At 42.1% G+C, this 22,426-nt stretch overlaps 1 protein-coding gene across 2 annotated transcripts; it reads left to right on the forward strand.

Moving 5' to 3' along the window:
- The first annotated feature begins 806 nt into the window (after positions 1–806).
- Positions 807–19,713, forward strand: LOC148903717 (interphotoreceptor matrix proteoglycan 2-like). Of its 2 annotated transcripts, none has more exons than XM_089007512.1 (21): positions 807–1,002; positions 1,079–1,246; positions 3,023–3,189; positions 3,276–3,304; positions 3,803–3,835; positions 4,193–4,248; positions 7,843–8,993; positions 9,072–9,221; positions 9,456–9,514; positions 9,610–9,630; positions 9,707–9,951; positions 10,055–10,119; positions 10,193–10,409; positions 10,524–12,049; positions 12,121–12,340; positions 13,800–14,010; positions 14,714–14,902; positions 16,534–16,729; positions 19,105–19,184; positions 19,362–19,414; positions 19,537–19,713. In XM_089007512.1, exons 1-20 carry the CDS (start codon positions 924–926, stop codon positions 19,393–19,395), a joined length of 4,896 nt encoding a protein of 1,631 aa, XP_088863638.1. In that variant the 5' UTR covers positions 807–923; the 3' UTR covers positions 19,396–19,414; positions 19,537–19,713. The 2 variants fall into 2 exon arrangements, with proteins under 2 accessions (XP_088863638.1, XP_088863645.1); XM_089007519.1 differs by having other exon boundaries at positions 808–1,002; positions 10,058–10,119.
- Positions 19,714–22,426: the final 2,713 nt, after the last annotated feature.

The following is a 22,426-nucleotide window of genomic DNA, read 5'->3' on the forward strand; positions in this document are numbered from 1 at the left end:
AGAACTTGCTCTATGTGATATTTTCAATTCCTGAATACATTTGTGAATGGGAGTGAATAAGTTCATTACAAGTTGGAATTTGACTATTGCATCCCAGTTATAAAAGGGTATGCACATGAATGCAACCCCTATTTTTTTTACCTTTCTTTTTTGCCTTAGTCTGGCAGATAAACATTGCAAAATTATCGAATAAATCATTTTTCTTGTTGGCATGTGATCGACGGTTGTGTAGACTTTTGCAATCTCCACATGTAGCAAAAACAATCAGCAAAGACCCTCCAGATTTCTGCTGAGAGCAAAAAAGGGCGAAAAAAGCCTACCAGAACACCTGAAATGGAATTAGGACTGGCACTATCATGAGTTCCATTAATTACAAGTTGGAATGTGACTGCTGCATCCCAGTTATAAAAGGGTGTGCACACTAATGCAACCTCCCGATTTTTTTACCCTTCTTTTCACTTCAGTCTGTCAGATAATACACAACAATAAATGTGGTAAAATTATCTCATAAATCATTTTTCTTATTCTCTTTTGTAATATTGGAAAAGTCGGCATTTGATCGAGGGATGTGTAATCTCCCCGGGTAGCAAAAAGAATTATCCTTTTGGCCATTTGTAAATTTGTAGTTATTTTGAGAACTGTAATTAAAATAAAGAAAAAAATGGACTCTGGGGGGCATTTCACCGCTGGTTTTAGTTGACACGAGAAACACATTGAGGAAGCTTGCCGGGTCAAGTAAATAACGTCTGCCCGCTAACGCTCATCCAGCCCGACAGCTTAACAAATAGGATTAGAGGTTCCATCTGCTCACCTGAGACGAAGCTCCCGTCCCCTCCGCCGTGTCACCAAACCACGTCTGGACAAGGTTGAGGTGACGTTGACGCATGAGCTGAGGACGTGAGCGGCGGCCTCTGGCTTTCGATATGGCGGGAAAGCGTCGCGGCTTGTGGTTATGGACGTTAGGCTTACTGCTTCTGTCCGGCTGCGTTGACGCAGACACGGGTCAGTTTTTCTCGCCGTTTAAATTCGAGTCGCTTACCTGTCGTGGTGACTTTTTGTGTTTCCTGGCCGCTCTCAGGCAACGAGACGGAGGATTCTTCTGAAGACCTGCGCCTTCTGTTGAGGCATCATGGATCCATGACTCGTCGGAAAAGGAACCTCCTGTTTCCCAGCGGAGTCAAACTATGCAGTCAGGAGACACTGGACCAAGCCGTCTCCAACCACCTCAACTACTTTCACCTTAGAGGTTTGTCATTTGATATTTTAGTAAAAATGTGCAGAGCTCTTGTCTTAAAGGACAACCGACGCCCCCGGACAAGTTGTGTCCATAATTTGTAAAATCGCTTCAAATGACTTCTACTGAGCGTATTTTACAAAGATTCCACCGCATATAGCTATATTTTACGTTTTAAGACTCACACTTAATATTCACGAAGTCTTGTTTTCGAGTTGTTGACGAGTCCTCACCCTACGTCACTGAAGGAACGCCCCTGACCGATAAAGGACACACAATGCATTTTGCGGTACTTTGTTTGGTCTGAAAACTTCGCGTTGATCCGCGTTGATGGCGAAATTAGAAGGAAAACACATAAACAAAGCGACAGTGAATCGTTGTGTGTTGCACCGAGACAACTATTTGATATTCGCTGACAAAAATTCCCAGGAGACAAATCAACCCATTTCCACGGACCTTTGTTGCGATCTTCTGCATTTTTTGGGTGCTACATTTCCCCCCAATGTTGCCTCAAAATGACACAAAATAAATTCTTTAATCGATTGCAAACATGTATGCTTTTCTCTTCAGAACTATTTGAATCATATTCATAACTGGATGAGTAACAAGAAAGCATAGTCTCCGAATCTGAAGCCATTGTTATGATTCTCGAGCAAGGCCAGATGTTTTGACATGTTTTGACAGGCATGACACCACGAACAAGGGGGCGGGACCTTCTGAAACTGACCACTTCCGGGTTCAATTTGAAGTAGTTTTTAGACACTTTAAGTTTACACGTAACTTACCATTTTTATTGGTGTTTTGCATTTGACTAAAAATATCTTCCTGCATGTTTTGGGTATTTTAGATGCTTCTTCTTTTCCTTTCGGCTTTTCCCATCAAGGGGTCGCCACAGCAAATCAGTGTCCTCCATCTTTAGAGGTTTAATCCGCATGTTTGTTTTGGCCAAGCTTTTACGTCGGATGCCCTTCCTGACACAACCCTCTGTATTTATCCGGGCTTGGGACCGGCACAAGAAGACTTATGTCCCTTTGTGGCTACAGAACAAGCAACTCACTCAGTCAAAGGCTCCCAAACACAAAATGGTCATCGGCACAGCAACATTCAAAAAAGCAAAAACTACTATAAAACGTTTTAGTGATGTCAGTTAGGAAACAAAAAAGTGGTGGTTTTTGTATTGTGATAAACTCTGATAAAACCCTCAAATATTTTTAAGCTCATAAAAATGGAGAGAACCTCAAAAAAGGAAAATGATGGCGAAATCTGACTCTTGACATTCCCTTTAGCGCAGCAGTGTCCGTCTAATGGGTGCATAACGTAACCTCTGCCTCTATTGTCACGCCTTACAATGTGGTGTGGAATACATTTTGAAACATGTCATTCATTCAAGGTGAGCTTTATAATCCGATGCGCTTTATAGTCCAGAAAAAAGTAGGATAATACACCATTCATTGGGGGTGTGCCTTGTAGTCTGGAAAATAGAGTACTTCAAAAATGCTGATTGATGGTTTCGTGGTCCAATTCTTGGACAGGTTTCCTGACAGAATCGGTTCTCACTCGGTGACGCATGTGGGTGTGAATGTGCATTTGTCTCTATACATGTCCCCCAACTGCCTGGGGACCATTTCAGGGTGTAGTCTGCCTTCTGCCCAAAGTCAGCGGGGATAGTCTCACCCTCCAAGACTATCATGGGTGCTCATATAATAACAAATTGTGATTTGTGATACCACATGCCTGTCCTAAAATATGTCTCCTTATCATGTGACCTGGTCTGCCGTCGTCCTCCAGTGTGCCAGGAGACTATCTGGGAGGCCTTCAAGATATTCTGGGACCATTTGCCCGAACGCGAACAGTATCGGGACTGGGTGGGTCGCTGCATGGATGGCTCCATTAGCATCAAAGACATTGGAAAGTTCTTCAGTCAATCGGAGGAGCACACCCGCCTCATTCGCAGCGTGAGTCGCCTTATTCGTTCTGGTATGGCCCGAATCATGTTTTAGATCGACACCTTTAACAAAGATTCTTTTGGTGTTTCTTTCAGAGAGTTGGCATGGCGGCGCCCATAAGCAGGTACGTCGCTTGTAAAAAAAAATATATATATATATATATATATATATATATATATATATATATATATATATATATATATATATATAGTTTTGAATAGACACAAAACCAGTGGCTAAGACTCAAGCACTCGTGAAATCGTGTTGAGTGGAATTCTGCCGCATCGCTCTATGTTTGGCGGACCTCACGGGTCCCCATTGGGACCCATGAAGTGTGATAACTGTTGCTCTTGTAGCTTCATAATATACCACTTTAGTATATTTATATTTATATAAATTTGAGGTACCCTGTTTTTTGTTATGATTCTGTTGCATGTCCGTGATCCCCAAAGGTCCGCAGAGCGGAAATATTTTTCTTGGGTTTCGACCAAGATGTTTAATGGCCTTCCGCAGAATGAAAACCAATTGTGGAGCATGTTCTACAAAGTGCAAGCTCATCAAACGTTGATGTCTTGTTGATTAAACATGTGTCGTTTGTTCTGCTTTTTTCACCTGCTTGCAGTGTTCCCATCAGCTCAGGCCCACCCCTGTGCAGGTAGGCCTCCATGCATCAATTCACAAAAGATGTCACGCTTTACATTTCTCTTGATTTTGTTTTGTTTTTTTGTTGTGCGGTGACCTTGAAGACAAAAAAAAAGAAAAAAAATCAGCGTTGTTGCTATGACTGAAGCAGAAAAAAATGACTGTCAATGTTGAAATACACCGAATAAGATGAAACCTGGGCCCCCCTCCAAAAAAAACATAGTGTTGTAAATATCTACTTCAAAAACATCTGGCTATCCATTCCCGCCGCTTATGGTAGCTTCAGGTGTTCATTAACGCATGAAAAAATGAGACGTAACAAACCATTTTTTATCTTCTCCAAATTTATTTTGTGTTTCTGTTCCTGTAGTTCTGAAAGTTTGTCCAGTGTTCCAGTCGGAGGGCTTTTGACCAGCGCCAAACCAGGTAAATCCCTCATTACTCTGGTAATGATTGTTCACACTCCAAAATTATTGTTAGCTTTGGGGACACGGTGAGCAACTGGTTAGCACATCTGCCTTGCAGCGCAGAGATGCAGCGTTCAATTCGAGCTCCATCCATCCTATGCAGGGATTGAATGGTTTTCATCCGGGTGCTTTGGTTTCCTCCCACGTCCCCAAAAAAACATGCATGGCCGATCTAAATTGTCCCTAGATTGTGAATGGTTGTTCGTCTAATGGTTGTGTGCACTCTTATTGGCTGACAACCAGTTCAGGGTGTCCCCAGTCTACTACAAGACAGCTGGGATAGGCTCCATCATGACAGCGACCCTCCTGAGGATAAGCGGATAGGAAGATGGATGTAATGCTCATTTTATATATTCGAATGAATCTGACGGGGGCTTCAACAAATAAAATTAACAAATAGTTGATAAACAAATAGTGCATTTCATAGTTTTCCCCCTTTGCGGTATGCCAGCGGTAAATTTCGGCACACAGTTGAAATACAAACCGCTGCAGGGAGAGAGAAAGAGAGAACCGGGCTCTGTGTATCCTCACATTCCCGCCAGTCTAGGCCTACGGCGGCTTATCTCGGGGTTGACCCAGGGCAAACCTGAGTCAGCCCTGACCAGAACCAGAGGGATACTTGAGTCTGCTTTTCAAATGACGAGAAAGCGTCTGCCTCCCAGACATACGGTTGATGGAAAAAAATTTGAAGGTTCTCCTTTCTGTCCAACATCCACCGATTTGGGTAATCGTAGTCTTCTAGTGCGCTGGCTCTCAAACTGGGGCCCTTGGAGGTCCTCAAGCCAGAGCTTGGGATCCAAAAATATAATTTTCAATCAGTTATTGTTGCATCATTTCCTGGAACATGGTGGGGAGCGAAGCGCCTATTAAACAGACGTACTAAACCAATTACTTCTTCCTACCTTAGCTGTCGGCTTATTAAAAGCTTTGATATGATTGTGACGTAGTCATTAAGTAACTCTGACAACCCTAATTTGAGTAGTTCACTTGGTTATTTTATTTTATATTACATTTTTTTGTGCAGTACAATAACACCGTTTGAAAGTAATAGGGGCGAAAAAAATCTATGCAAATAAAATTACAATACAGTAAAGTCTCGTTATATCGATATTCAAGGGAGTCTGAAAAAATATCGATATAACCGGGACTATCGATATATCCGATCCTGTTTGCATGTAATTTTCTCAGTGTGTGCATAGAAATAGTATCGATATAACCGGGACTATCGATATATCTGATATCGATATAACGAGACTTTACTGTATATATATCAAGTCAAAGTATATGCATGACATACAGCACAGATGAAATTAAAATTAGATTACATTATATATCCTGTACTGTGACTGTAAAGGGTCCTTGACAGTTTTGAATGGCTGTTATAAATGAAATGTATTATTATTATTATTATTATTATTATTATTATTTCTTGTATATGTACTATATATATCAGAAAACCTTGTTTCGTCCCACAATGGGGAAATTTGCAGTCCACAGCAGCAATTTGAAAGGGGATGGGGGGGGGGGGCTGAAAGGATAGAAAAACAAGATATTCTAAGCATAGTAAAATAAAAATTTCAACTGTATACTGTAAATGTGCAAAACCGTTTCATAAAAAAACTGTAGATAGTGCAAGTATCAAGAAAGGCAAATTGATATATGTAGCTGTATTGCATCACCCCATATTTACAGTACAAGTGTCCAGTTTTCTTTTCTTCCACATGTGATTATTGAGAATTGCGAAGCCTGACGAGCGGCGGTACCTCTCCTTCTTGCAGCGTGGGTGTAACAGTCTCTGGCTGAAGGAGCTACCCAGTGGTGTCAGGGTGGGCAGGAGGGGGTGGGAGGGGCTGTCCATCATAGCTTTTAGTTTAGCAAGCATTCGTCTGTTGCCCACCTCCTCCAGAGAGTCCAGCGAGCAGCCCAGGACATAACTGGCCCTCTTGACAAGGCGCTCCAGTCTTTTCCTGTCCCGGGTGCAGATGCTGCCTGACCAGCAGACAATTCCATAGTGGATGGCTATATATATATATATATATATATATATATATAGACAGACAAAGATAGAGATATATAGACAGACAAAGATAGAGATATATTCTCCAACTAAGATTCAAGTTTTGAATCAACACCAAACCAGTGGCTGAGCTTCAGGCACTCGTGAAATCATGTTGAGTGGAATTCCACCGCAGCACTCGATGTGTGGCGGCCCCCAGGGGTCCATAGCTCTTGTAGCTTCATAAGACACCACTTTTAGTGCCTTCCGACGTGGTGAATTTGAATTTTCATTCAAAATTTTATCGGCAGCCAGCGTCGTGAAGCTAGTACAGCGGAAAAAAGACCTGTTCTGCTTGTTCGAGTGCTCGTGCCAGAACATTTAGGAACCAGCTGGAGAGTCTTTAGCGATTTGATGGAGCAGCCTGCTCAGAGAGAGTTACAATAATCCAGGCTAGAGGTCACAAGGATGCACTAGTTTTTTCCCCCCCCCTGCATCGGAGAGAGACGAGGAATTGAAAACTGTTTCATCTTTGGAAAAAAAAATTGTCCTTTAAGACTCGTTTTATGTGAGCACTGAATTTTAAACCCTAACCAAAGGGTCCTCACTGTGCTGTGGCAGGGGGGCAAAACAATCTCTTATCTCATATCTTATACATGATGTTATTGGACACTTTGCCTCCCACCTCCTGGGCGCTAAGGAGTCAGTATTATTTTTATTATTATTATTGATAAGTTGGGTTTTGTCAGAAACTTTGTCAAAATGGTGAAAAAAAACTTGGAATTCTCGCAGGTCATTGTTTCTAAAAGGCACGCCTCAAGTTAGGATAAGTGATTGGTTTCTTTATGTTTCATTGATAAATAAAATTGCGTAGTCGTGAGCAAAGAGGTATTTTCACACTGCATTTAGCGTTGGGAGGTGTACCGCCGACCAAGCCTTGGGCTTGGTTTGGTTCCATTTCTATATTGTGACTGTTTGACAAGGCTGGGCTGAGGCGGTCGATCAGGGGAGAAAAGTCGAAAAGGGATGCCGGAGAGGCACTACCGAGTACCATCTGCATGCGAGTAAAAATTTCAATTCACAAAATAGAACTTTCCAGAGTGGGAGAATCGAGATATTTTGTCAACCGAAGTTGGGACATTTAGACCATAAAAAAAAAAAAAAAAAAAAAGAAATCGGTTTAGAGCCGCAATGGTCAGTGTCCGCCTCTACCCCACAAGCAGTGGGCGCCGGAACAAATGTGCCCTCTGTCCAGAATAGCTCATTAAGCCTATTTACACGCCACAGCCTGGTCAATGGCAGACCCGAAGACGATGTGTTCCCCAGCTTAGTGCGAGACGAGGGTCATCACAACCGACTCATAAAGTCTGGGTTTGGTAAAAACGGGTCGAGGGGCAGTCACAAATTTGTATTCTCGCAACATTATTGTCAGATGACATCAGTGTATGATGTTTGTGGGTGAAGAGACAAGGTTTATCTTCACATGTGATTCATCTCTTTTAAAAAAAAACATATTGGTGTTTCATGTTTATTTTTCCTGGGATGTTGCTGTTCTAGAAACCCCTGGTCAACAGGCCCCAACTTGGAGGCCTTCAACCTCCCCACATGAACAAGTCCTTGAAGGAGAATTAACAAAGACTCATGTGGATTCGCCCTTTGACTCTGTTGTTGTCGCCTGTGGTTCTAATGTCGCGAGTCACTCTAACAAGACCACAAAGGAACCTTCAGATGCTATTGTAGAGCTAATTTCTAAGCCGACTCCCCGGCCCTTGCAAGAGTATAGTCATCCAGGGGTCACCTCTTTGACGGTGGAAGGTTTCCCAGATCCATTTCAATCAGACGTGGTGACTGAAGAAACACAATTGGAAAACGAGAAAACCAGTTCGGTAAAAGATCCACTCGAAATTGATGAGGATGCCACAAATGAGGAGGAGCCGATGGAGGCCACAAAAGACAGTGTCAAATTTGTTGACAAGGCACAAGAGGAAAGACTTGTTGAAGCTACCGAAAATCCAGCCAAAGCACCTATTCCCCCTGCGGGAATAGGTGTCACCGAAACGTTGCAAGAACAACAACCGTCACATGATATCAAGCTTGGGGAAGAATCGGATCCTTCGGGAGCAAAATCTGTGAAAAGTGAAACTAGACCTGGCGCAATTGGCGCAAACGGAATCCATCTTGTGGAGAAGTCCCCAAAACCTGGGGTTGAAACTTTGGATGAAAACAATTATGTTGTTACTCCGGTTATTTCTCTGGATGGTTCTGAAAAATTACTGCCTGACAGCAATTCAGAGTTGCTGGAAGTTACAGAAGAACCTCCGGAAGACTCTGAATTGGAGCGGCCTTCAGAAATGACCACACAGAATTCTGCGGGTAAAGACGTCAGCCCACTAGTGGCCCCTGAGGAAGACCCCCCAGAAAGTGTCTGGCCCAGTCCCGCACAGGTTCCTCCTGACGCCATCCAGCTCATCTTGACAGACGCAACGGCAGAAGCAGGAATACACACGGAGGCACACTCCCATGAAACGGTCGTTAAATCCACTGTGGAAAGCGATGCCGAGGTCGAGGCCACACCGAGAAGCTACATGCCAGTAGCCACAACATACATTGTGGAATACAACAACGGAAATTTCCCAGATTCCACGGAAACCCCCTTGAAGGTTGATGATGACTTACTACGTTTCCCCCTGGAAGAGCAGGAGAACTCGGTGAGTTGTACACATCCACAGACCACCAATTTTATTTTTCAACTTCATTAAACCTTTACCATGTTCTCACACCTTCAGCTTCATAATGAAATCGACAATTTCCTGAGGCTTCCGAATGACCAGATGGTGGAACTCAGTATGACACTAAGGGAAGAATCCTATACCGGTGCTCTGAGAGACCCAAGCAGTGTACAATACCAGCAACTAGTTCGACACTTTACCCGCAGGGTACGTTCAAGTTAAGCTCTGCGTCAATTTTATTTTTCAACGCCCTTGATCGTCTCGGTGCTTACGTTCAATGGGTGAACAATTTTTCTTCAAAAGGGTCTTTTCCGTCCAACCTCGTGACGAATCTGAAATCGGGGCTTTGAAATGCCAGCGTTGTCAGGGTTGGACTGTATAAAGAAGAGGTAGGACTGTATAAACAAGTCATAAATCTTTTATTGACTGTTTTATGTCCAGGTTAGACACGCCTTTGAAAAGCTGCCAGGCTTCAAGAATGTTTTTGTCATCGAATTCAGGTACGGATATGGTCTGCTGAAGTCATTGATGATAGATTTGTGTTTAGGACTTCTTAATTCCAGTTTTTCTGTGATTTTCTTTTCTCTGTTGTTAGACCTCAAAAGGACTTAGAACGGTAAGCCCTCATCTAAAGCCAGGAGGTAAGAGAGCAGGCAACCAACATGTATCTGGGTCGTTTGTCGTCTTTTTAGGGGTCTGGTGGTTCATGTCCACTATGCCATCAATTTGGCGGTTGGTGGTGACGGAATCCCCAGTGCCACAATGGATTTCATCACTCAGCAGAACAACCTGGTGGAGAAGAACTACCCCGCTGCCGCCGAAGAGCCAACTGTCGTTTACACCATCACCGATTTCCGCAACTACATTACTGAAGCTCTTCGTAAAGACAACATGCTGACCAACAGCAGTCTGGGGACCCAATCTGACCCAGAGAACGGTGATTGGAACTCAATTTTTATCTCTTCAAAACGAGAGGCGTCGCCACCCACCTTGATCAACTTCAGACTCACAATGTGTTGAAATTTATGGTTTGTGTTTAACAGATGGAAATGTGTTACCTCCGGGCTACCCGACAACTCGACCGGACGACTTCTACGACAACATGGTGACTCACCACTCAAATGTGCCCGAATCCATTTTCCTTCCCACTGATTAATCTGTAACCATCATCTGGACAGGATAATGTCCTCGCCGCGGAGAGACCACCCGACGCACCGAGTCACGAGATGGAGAACAGTGATGGTTTTCTGAAGAAAGATGACTTCCTTTTTGATTCGAGGAAAGATGTAAAGAGCGGAGCAGTGAGCGAAAATGACGTCTTTACGGTTGATGAGAGTACTACTTTTCCACCAACCCTTGAGAGGATACCAAGTCTTCTGCTAAACGGACAAGATGGTGATTTATTAGTTATGATCTTAGATATTTTTTTAATCATTTCCAGCACGTCTACTAAGATTGTGTTCTGCTCTATGCATTGTTTTAATGTTCATGCCTTTTGGTGATTGACAGCTGATGAAAATATCGAACAGGAGGGTTTTCTCATGAGCAATGAAGGAAGCAAACCCTCCCAAGGGGACCGTCATGCTTCCAAAACCCCACCTTCACAGAAAGACCTCGAGGTCACAACAGACTTTGGTTCTGGCTCCGGTTTCTCAGGAGATGATCACGAAGGAGTTCTTCAGTCTTGGGAAGTGGAAGCAAGCTTTTACGGTGAGAGCCATCTGGAGGTCCTACCGCCACCGGATCTGGAAGACACAGATGAAGATGATGGAATCCAGGAAGTGGGTGAAACTCTTGGTCAGTCCCTTACCAGCAAAGAGGATGGCGTCATGGCTTCCGAGTCAACCCCCTCTCCACCTTTGGCCACACTTGCTACATTTGAGGATTCTATGCCGGGTGGGGACGCAGAAAAGCCATTCTTGGATCAGGTTTTATTTACACCGCACATCAGCACGGACCCACGCTTTGCTACCAGTGGCCCACCCGTATTTTCACCCAAAGGCACATTGACAGTTGAGTTGTCGATGCAAACAGTGGAAGCATCCGGCCTGGATGAAGAGGCCCAGGTGACACAGGATCAACACAATTTGCTGGCATTCACTGGCGCACCTCACTTGCAGACCTGGTCAAATGAGCACCCAGGTTTTACACCTGATGTGGCAGTGACAAGGGAAACCACAAAAGTTTCTGCTGCGCGGCAAAACACTGACTCTGCAACAGCGATTATGTCTGAAAAACCTGACGAGGCCATCTCAAGGCCAGCAGATGAAGCTGCATTTGAAGAATCACACCTACCTCCTCAAATGCCTCGTGAGGAAGTCTTACCTGAAGAACCGAGTTTGCCACTTCCGGAAACCCACCACGATGAGGTGGAAGTGTTAGAGGAGCAACATATCCTCTTCTCTCAACCAACGCCAGTGGTCGTTACCCTCGACGAAGACCTGGCCGTGGATGAAATCTTAGTTGTCACAAAGACCACTTCTTCCGCCACTGTTCCTGTTGTCACTTTTTCTCCCGTCAGTTCAGAACCCAACCCCATTGCCCTCTCTCCCGAGAAGGATTCACCTTTCACTCGAGTGTCGGATTCAGCTCCCGAAGACGACGATTCGCTTCATCACCAAGATCATGGTCTCTTCGGAACAATGTCTTCAGAAGTCGATGAAAAAAAAACTGATGGAGATTTGGGAAGTCACTTTGATATCCTTAAAACGGAAACGTTGATTCCTCCGGAAAACATAAACAGCACAGAAGCATCGGAAATGCAAACTGTTCGGCGCAACCCCTCGAGTGTGACAGGCATCGGCGTCAGCCTTGACGTATTCCAGTATGGCGGCATGGTCACCGAAAGCGACAGCAGTGGCTATGCTAGCGGGGCGAGGGGCTCTGAGCTGGATGCTATCGCCCTACCCACCAAGCCCATCCAAGCTCTGACGGTGTTCTTCAGACTTCGGGTGACCAACATGGCATTCTCCACGGACCTTTTCAACAAGAGTTCCCCCGAATACAAATCACTTGAGCAACGGTTTCTACAACTGGTGAGGACCGGACCACGACAGAGGGAAAGACCTGCCACCAGAATAACGTGACATGTTTGTGGTTATTTCAGCTTGTCCCATATCTGCAGTCCAACCTCAACAACTTCCAGAACTTAGAGATCCTCAATTTCCGAAATGGCAGCATCGTGGTCAATAGCCGGATGAGATTTGGCAAACCCGTTTCTCAAGGCGTTGCCAATGTTGTCTTCCTCATCCTCGAGGACTTTGCGAACACCGCCTACCAGACCATGAACCTCGCCATTGATAAGTACTCACTGGATGTCGAGTCAGGTAATACAGAGCCTCTTGCTGATTTGTTCGAACAGGCGCACAATTTTTATCCAAGCATATAAAGACATAATGCTGCTGATTACAACTGTTGACAATTGATCGGTGATGATGGCTGACCTTGAGTTCAAGCATGAAATGTCACAAAAATGACAATTCAATTTTCTTGAAATAGGCCATTCCGTTTTTTTACACACCAATGCTTATGGGTAGCCATTCTCTGGCAAGAACTTGAAAATGGCTCTCAAAGGCCAGAGAAAGTTTTTAGCGCTGGAAATGACTCAAATTAACCACTGGTACATATGCGACACTGGGGTGGAATTGCGGTCTATCGTCACTTACACCCACCGAAAACCGCTTAATGTATAGTAGGGGGGGGACTCCGGTCCGAGTTGTGTCACTGATTGGAAAGACGCTTAACACGCCATCGCAGCAGTCAGGTCACATACGCCTGAGTTAATCTGTCTGGGAGGAACGTGAACGGAACAAGAGTCGTCCTGGTCAGCTGCACCATCTTGGTGACCTCTAACTGTCTAGTTGAGTCTGTTACTGCCGTGCAACAAGTAAAAAAACCAAAAACAATTTTACTGTAAAACACGCGTGCGCGCACACACACATACCTATCTACCAACCTACCTACTTACCTACCCAGTTGGATCGCTTTCTAGCTACCTATATAGATATAGTACCCACCTAGCTAGCTAGATATGTACTGTAGATATACAGTAGTTTTAGATACCCAATACCTAGCGAGCTAGCTCGGTAGAAATGTATCATACCTAGCTAGCTAGCTATATACATATAGATGTATTGAACTTTAATACACTTCAAAGTATATGTTTTAGTTTACCTACAGTAAAGGAGTACATTCAGTAATGCATTTATACTTCAAGTCGTGTTTTCTTTTTATAATACAGTACATAATATGATACATGATATAAATACATGTATTTGTAATTGTACAGATCGTGAGGATTTTTGCCACCCGTGTTGTCAAATTTGAAAGTTCCATTTCTGGAAATGTAACTGTTATAACCCAATACAATTAATTTATTGAGTCATGTAATTACATATACATGTATACTTAAAAAAACATTGATTTATTCATACGTCTGTGTAAGCTCTCAGTCGTACAGGAATGGTCCATATAGGGCCTAAACTACCTGTAAGACTTTAGTTTGCTGACGAAGTTTCTTGGATAAGAAGCGAAACATCCGACACCTTCAAAGAAGTACAGATGACGGCTGAAGAAACGTTCTCATCGATGGATTTATTCATGTGATTTTTTTATTTATATATTTATTTGTTAAACTAATGAATTCACTACTTCATAAATTAATTAACTAATTAATTAGTTAACCGCTTATTTATCTATTTATGTATTTATATTGAGTGACGGGCACTCAGCATGATTGTTCAAAGTAGGTCATAAGAATGAGACTTATTTGGTTATCCTCTCTAGGTGACAACGCGGACCCCTGTAAATTCCAGGCATGTAATGCCTTCTCGCAGTGTATGGTCAATCGCTGGTCCGGAGAAGCCGAATGTGTTTGCGATGCCGGATATCTGAGCGTGGACGGTTTGCCTTGCCAAAGCATTTGCGACGTGCAGGAAGACTTCTGCCTCAATGATGGCAAATGCGACATCATTGCCGGCAAGGGCGCCATCTGCAGGTCAGACTATTTTGATGCAAATGCAAAATCGAGATTGTATGAAACATCATTATTTTTCATCTGCATTTATATGCTGTTGAACGATAATGACATTTCATATTTCCCCACTTTCTTTCAAAGCAATTAAATGCACCATAGCCCACCTGTGTCCAAGTCAAGGCCGGGGGGCCAAATCCAGCCCCCCATGTCATTTTATGTGGCCCGCAGGAAGATATAATGTGTTTCAACCCTGATGATTCTTGCTGGAATCTAAACCGAAATGTCAAAATTGTCATGGTAATAAATAACGTTGACATTTCTCGAGACATCAAATGAGCTATGATAGTTTTGAAAGGCGCTTAGAAATTAAATGTATTATTATTATACAGTAAAGTCTCGTTATATCGATATCGGATATATCGATAGTCCCGGTTATATCGATACTATTTCTATGCACACACGGAGAAAATTACATGCAAACAGGGTCGGATATATCGATAGTCCCGGTTATATCGATATTTTTTTGGACTCCCTTGAATATCGATATAACGAGACTTTACTGTATAGCCCCAAAGCAAGGGGTCGTAATAATAAATCTAATTAAATATTTTTTCCAGTCTTAACTAGATGTGACCCATGCATGTTTAATTTTTCACACGAAGGCCATGTGGGCCACGCCGTCTACAGTTTTGTCCCTTTTTTTACTTCTGTTATACAACCGCAGATGCCGCGTAGGAGAGAACTGGTGGTACCGTGGCGAACACTGCGAAGAGTACGTGTCAGAGCCGCTAGTGGTCGGCATTGCCATCGCCTCGGTTGCGGGTTTCCTTGCAGTGGCGGCAGGAATCATCTTCTTCCTTGCCAGGACCTTGCGTGAGCAGTATGACACAGAGGATATGGAGGATCCGCTGAGGTCAGTCAGGCGGTCGCTCCATGCTTGTTTTTAAACCCAGTGACACCCAACCTCCCACCGCGCCGTGAGGACTCGATAAGAGCACCGCGGGAAATTAGCCACTTTCACCTCATTCTATATTCTCCAATAAAGAGAATATATAAATAGATGAATAGATAAATGAATAAATGAATTGTCAATTAATTAAAAATAATAATAAACAAATATATAAATAAACAAATAGATGGATACATAAATATATATTTATATAAACAAATACATAGCTAAATAGAAAACCAAATAAATAAATAAATAAATAAAATAAATAAATAAATAGGCCTTGGTAATAAACACATAAATACATGGATATAGAAATGGATGGATATTTTTTTTTGCTGACAGAAAATACATTTAAAGGACCGACGTCACTTTTTTGTTTTATAGCATCTAAAATACCCAAAACGCGCAGTATGATATTTTTATTCAAATGCTAAACACCAATAAAAATGACTTAAAGTGTCCAAAATCTGCAAAAAATCAAATAGTTCTGAAGAGGAAAGCATACATGTTTGCAATCGATTAAAGAATTTATTTCGTGCCATTTTGAGGCAACATTGGGGGGAACTGTCTGCCCCAAAAAAGAGGCACAAAATGGCGACTTCCTGTGGCCACCTCCGTTTCCACAGGCTGATAAATTACTTCAATGGAGCTTGGATGCCCTCTTCTGGTGGCTTTTGGGTGCAACACGAGGTTGTCAGACCAAACAAGTACAGCAAAATACATTGACGTGATGGAAGGACTGCTACAATTTGTCTTTTTTTCGGTCAGGGGCGTTCCTTTAACTCAAAAACAAGACTTCCTGAATATTCAGCGCAAGTCTGAAAAGACGTAAAATATAGCTATATGCGGTGGAATCTTATTAAAATACGCTCAGGAGAAGGCATTTGAAGCCATTTTACAAATTATGGACACAACTTGTCCGGAGACGGAGGTTGTCCTTTAAAAGCTCTTTCATATCATCTCTTGAAGTTCAATTAACCTGTGGAACCGCATTACACCAAAGCAGCTGTTTGGCAGATAGTGAATAATTTTACTTCTTCAAAAAATAAATACAATTACACTGTAAACTGTTTAACGTCGCTCCCTGTGGATGTTTACTGCCAAACTAAATGCACAAAGAGAATTACACCTGTCATGTCAAACAACACATTGCTATGGCTAAAGTCTCCCGAAGAAGACTGCAAAATGCCACAGATGGGGTAACAAATATTATTGGTGTCATGGCGTCGTACCCCTTTGGGCAATGGATTTTTTTCCACACAAATGCTGTAGCATCACATGTAGACAGATAATGTAACAATACACAGAGGCATACCTTTTTCATAGTCTGTGAAAATAATGAATATTTCTGCAGTTTAGTGAGCACTTTTAAGATGCACAATGTCCGTTGTATTGATACAACAAAAATCTTCCGTTTTTTTTCTCAATACGTTATGGGCATTGTCGAATGCAATTTATTGTTATAACATTGAAATGTTTTGGGAATCTCAATCAGTATTTGTAAGCATTGTTTTACACTTTAGTATAATTTATAAGACCACCTCAAGGGATTGGAGATACTTTGTACAAGTGACGAATATTCTGTGTTGCAGACGAGGTGACAGCGTGCCAACTCTGGAACGTGCCACAAAATTTAACCCCATGTTTGAGAGTGATCCTGTCACCACCCAGTATTACCGCCGCTACGACGACGACTGTCCCCAATACAGCAGCCCCACCGCCACGTCGAAGGAGCTCAGTAGCGACGAGGTCCGGCACATCTACCAGAATATGGCGCTCACCAAAGAAGTGCGAGACATTTGTGGTTTGATCTCCCTTTGTCTTGTGACATTTTGCAAATTTCTGTGCCACGTTTCATGTTGTCTTTGACAAGACAGTCGCTTTTCAAGTGCCTAATTCCGATTCAATGCTCGTATCTATTACTACATTTCATGTGACACCTATGCACTTATTTCTTATGTTAATGCAAATATTTGTCTTTTTCAAAAACATGCGCAGTACATTTACAACGTGAACAGAAGTAGAAAAATGGTGTTATGGCAATACAGTATGCCCAAGGGATGCATCCCTACTGTGGTAGAATATTTTTGTATTGTCGCGGAAGAAGCTAACTTTAGCCTGGGTTGTTAGTGGAAGTGAACAGAAAGTCTTCACCGCATGTGCACATACAGTAAAGTCTCGTTATATCGATATTCAAGGGAGTCCGAAAAAATATCGATATAACCGGGACTATCGATATATCCGACCCTGTTTGCATGTAATTTTCTCCGTGCGTGCATAGAAATAGTATCGATATAACCGGGACTATCGATATATCCGATATCGATATAACGAGACTTTACTGTACTTTATTTGTGTTTGTTTTCCAAGTTACAGCTTTATGCTGGATTTTAGTCCACATTTCGACAAATTCCAAAATGATCACATTTCAAAAGCCCCTCCCACTTCCCCCCATCATACTGCCATACACATACAGTGGTCCCTCACTTCTCGCGGTTAATGAGGACCGGGACCCTACTGCGACAGGTGAAAAACCACAAAGCAGGGTTGCCCCCATACACCGACACCCCCCCCCCCCCCCAAGTAATTTTTGTTTAAGTGCATGTGGGGTACCACCTTGTTTAAAATATGCAAATAGTATTTATACTTTATATATTTGAGACAAGGACTACAGAAGTACGCACAGTTACAGTGATACCTCGGTTTACAAACCCCTTGGCTTACGAACTTTTCAGTTTATGAATGTTAAATTTATGAAAATGTTACCTTGGCATACAAACTATTTTTTGGGATACACACAGAGCGCCACAATGACTGATGTGTCATTCGCGAACGAGCCCGTTCGCCTAACAAGAAAATGGCAGCCAACTTTTTTTTGTCCTCTATTCCCCGCCCCCAGTCTTCGGTTAAAGCCATGTGATTGGTCAAGCACGCAGCAGTGAGGGGGGGGTTTAAACATTAAAGAGACAGGCAGACGACAGAGTGTCAAAATGGATAGAAAACTATGACATTTGGACACGTTTCAACTTTGATAGTTCAAAGGCAGAGTGTAGACTGCAGGGTTAAAATATTCCATCATTCAGTCTCCACAAATAACCCGCACGAGCCATCTGTACACTTGATGCAAAAAGCTATCAACCCAGCTAAACAGAACACAATTGATGAGGAACTAGGTAAAATTATCGCAGAGAAAGCCGCTACAAGGGATCATTCCTCAAGATGGTGAAAGAAGAAGGTTACGTTCCTCAAGTGTTCAATGCTGATGAAACCGGCCACTCCATTCCATCAAGCCATCAACAACCATCACAAAGGTAAATAAAATGACTTTATTATACAGCACAGTTTATTTCTTTAATTATAATACCATATCACCTTTATTATACATAAAATAAGGTATATTTTGTGTAGTTTTAAGGCTTAGAAAATTAGAAAGTAGAAAATTATATTTTATGGGACCTGGGATCCGATTATTCTCATTTTAATGTTTTCCAATGGGAAATTAATTTTTGGGATACACACTTTTTGCCTTACACACTCTGTCTGGGAACCAATTAAGTTTGTAAGCCAAGGCATCACTATACTTAAATATTGAATTATAAAACATTCTACAGCAAGGGTGTCAGTCTTTTTTTTTTTTTTGCTGCGGGCCGAATTGGAGTTACGTTTTCCTCTCAGTGGCTGTTATGAATTTGGAGAAACCATTAGAATGTTGCATCCCTTCCACATATTGCCTATAGTACACACAACAAATTAATGATTAACTACCGTTAGTTTTCAATTTTGAAGTAAAATACAATGACTTATTGTGGTTTACATATTCAATTTGAAATTTTGGTTCACACTTTAGCAAGCATCATGGAATTTGACTCGTTTGATTTGCTTTCGCGTGCTGAATAAAATGATGTGGCGAGCCAGATTTGGCCCCCAGGCCTTGACTTTGACACGCGTGTTCTACAGAAATTAACATTCAAATTAACTGACTAAAAAATAAACAAAAAAAGTGACATCGTCAAGCAGCAATAAATGAAGAGCAATATAGCGGGGGAGCACTGCACTCTAATTTTTGTGTCACTTGAACCTTGCGCTTAAAAAAAACAAAAAAACAAAGCCATCGCATTGATAAATTTTATGGACCGCTATCAATGACCTTTCACCTCTGACAGGAGATCCAAGAACGTCTGAGGATCATCGAGCTGTGCGCCAGGGATCAACATTTTGCAGACTTTGTGCGACAGACACAAGTGTGAGTGCTTCCACTCTGACACCGTATGAATGTATTAATATGAATTCCGAAAACAAATTTGTTTCGATTGAGAGAAATCGGAAACTGTTAACCGGCTTGTTCATGGTTGTGACATTTTGCTCTTTTGTCAATTGTCAACTGATTCAATGTTATTTTTGTTTCATTTTCACGGTGCAGATACCTGGAACGTCGGGGCAGCTCCACAACATAACGTCTTGCAAGCTTAACAGGTACTAAGGTCATAATTTTAATACCATACGTGACTTTATGTATTTTTATTTCATTCCGTTAAACGGGTGTATGCTAAATTGATTTTTGTGTTCTCTAATAATAATGTTTTTAAACTTTTCAGGGTGGCAATCCTCCATGTACCAGCAAACTGATTCATTTACATTTTTGCATTCTACAATGTTCAAATCTCACAATGAAGTAGACCAGGGGTGTTCAAATACGGCGAGCGCGATCGACCGGGAGCCCGCCGACTGGCCTGAAATCGATCACGAGGGGTGTGTGTGTGTGTGTGTGTGTGGGGGGGGGGGGGGGGGGGGGCATTTGTGTGTTTGTGTGTCTGCGTGTTATTTATATTCAATATTTTTTTTTTTAAGTCAGCACTACACACTTAAAGGACAACCGACACCACTTTTTTTGTTTCCTAACTGACATCAGAAAAACGTTTTATAGCATCTAAAATACCCAAATCACGCAGGCCGATATTTTTAGTCAAATGAAAAACGCAAATAAAAATGACTTAAAGTCTCCCTAAAGCACTTCAAAATGATCTGAGAAAGTTTCAGTTTCAGAAGGTCCCGCCCCTTTGTTCATGACATCACACCAAGACGGCTTGCCTTGCTCGAGAATCAAAACAATGGCTTCAGATTCGGAGAGGATACTTTCTTGTTACTCATCCAGTTATGAATATGATTCCAATAGTTCTGAAGAGGAAAGCATACATGTTTGCAATCGATTAAAGAAGTCCTCTCGTATCAATTTGAGCCGTCAGGACAGAAATGTACCACCCAAAAAAAATGCAGAAGATGGCGACAAAGCTCCGTGGAAATGGGGTGATTTACCTCCTGGGAATTTATGTCAGCGAATATCAAATAGTTGTCTTGGTGCAACACACAACGATTCACCATCGCGTTATTTATGTCTTTTCCTTCTAATTTCACCATCAACACAGATCAACATGAAGTTTTCAGACCAAACAAAGTACCACAAAATGCATTGTGTGTCGCTTTCTCGGTCAGGGGCGTTCCCTCCATGACGTAACGTGTTGATCCGTGTTGATGGCGAAATTAGAATGAAAACACATAAATAACGCGATGGTGAATCGTTGTATGTTGCACCAAGACAAATATTTGATATTTGCTGACACAAATTCCCAGCAGACAAATCAGCCCATTTCCAATGAAGCTTGGGCGCCATCTTGTGCATTTTCTGGGTGCTACATTGCTGTCATTGACGGCTCGAATTGATATGGGAGGACTCCTTTAATCGATTGCAAACATTTATGCTTTCCTCTTCAAAACTATTTGAATCATATTCATAACTGGATGAGTAACAAGAAAGCATCTTCTCTGAATATGAAGCCATTGTTTTGATTCTCGAGTAAGGCAAGACGTCTTGGCGTGATGTCACGAACAAGGGGGCGGGACCTTCTGAAACTGAAACTTTCTCAGATCATTTTGAAGTGCTTTAGGGAGACTTTAAGTCATTTTTATTTGTGTTTTTCATTTGACTAAAAATATTGGCCTGCGTGATTTGGGTATTTTAGATGCTCTAAAACGTTTTTCTGATGTCAGGAAACAAAAAATGGTGTCAGTTGTCCTGTAATATCCGATTGGTTTCACATTCACAAAGAACAAAATATTGCCAAGATAAAATTAACCTTTAACCTTCGCGTGACCTCCATCATCAGAAGTTGTTAGTGATCAGCTCTCTGCTATTGCAGCCATCGATAAATGCTGTTGGGATAGATTATTTATTTGTTTACTCACTATTATGACTCAAAGTTGGGGGTTTGGTTCCTTCAAAAATAGATCTTTCGTGAAAAACAAAATGTCGGGCACCCCTTGCAGTCGACTGCCATTCAAATTAGGTTGGCTAGCATCTTTTTACGACAGACAGCTGCCTTTGTCTGCGACTGTGAAACTTTGGACTGGGAGCGGTCGTAGCTCCTGATTGGAGAGAGAGAGAGAGGTGAGGTTTTGGGTTTTATTTTTTATTTTGAGCATTGACCACGATCGTGTCTAATCTTTTTTGGGTTGTCATTATCTCCTTGTATCCATTTTTTTTTATTTCTTCCATTTTTTTCTTTCTGTATCGGCCTGATTGTCAAAAATCTTAAATAGCGAGCACTAAATTGCATGTTCACACACTTGAACAGATCGAGGTAAAAGTTTTTACCATGGAACCTGTTGCCTGGTTGATAAATTTTTGCAAACTCTTTGCAAACCAGGCCCCAAATATTGATTGATTGATTTATTTTACTGCTGTCATGTCCATGTTGCTTCCACCAATAGTTATTCCTCCGTCACGGCTCGCGCGGCACAAGAAATGTAGCGATTTTGTCCTCTTTCCAGAAACCTTTACCTCTTTGTTACTGGGTTGGTTCTTGGGGGCCGGCATGACACTTCCTCAGTGCCTTGGTCGCTCTGTGGGCTTGTGGATGCGATGCAACCAAATGCATTTTGCGTTTCGAACTGGATCGCTTCACTTGTTTCTCTCTTGGCTTGGTCCGGTCAGCCGCCTGCACAGGGCAACCATGCACCCTGCATGTTTACAGCAGTCATAGATTAAGAGTAGCCTGGCGATACAGTTGCTTTTTTTTTTTTTTTAACGACACCCTTACAGTTAACATGCTACATTACAGTTTTATATCTTTCTATATTTTCATGCTAATTTAGCAAAGAAGCAGAAGCTATTGATCCACATTTCTCAAGATTGGCAAAATGTGCATTTTTTTTGGTTTTGTTTTTGTCCGTTAGAATCCTACAGCTTGTTTCGTGTTTTCAAATTCTGTTTGAAAGGTCCACATCAAATCATTTTTCTAGCATAAATGTTCGGCAAAGCTTACTAAATGTTGTTCTGTATATGGACTTGACCAAAAAATATCTTTACGGTCAAATTTGAGCGACCTAAATGTCCAAACAAAGCATACTTGAAACAACATTGCACAGCTACATTATGTCTCCCCTTGGATTCTTTCCTTGTGGGTTTGTTTGTCTAGATGTCTGTGTTGG

This window comes from Hippocampus bargibanti, linkage group LG01 (genome assembly GCF_051943395.1).
Source record: "Hippocampus bargibanti isolate YZ-2025 linkage group LG01, ASM5194339v1, whole genome shotgun sequence".
NCBI lineage: Eukaryota > Metazoa > Chordata > Actinopteri > Syngnathiformes > Syngnathidae > Hippocampus > Hippocampus bargibanti.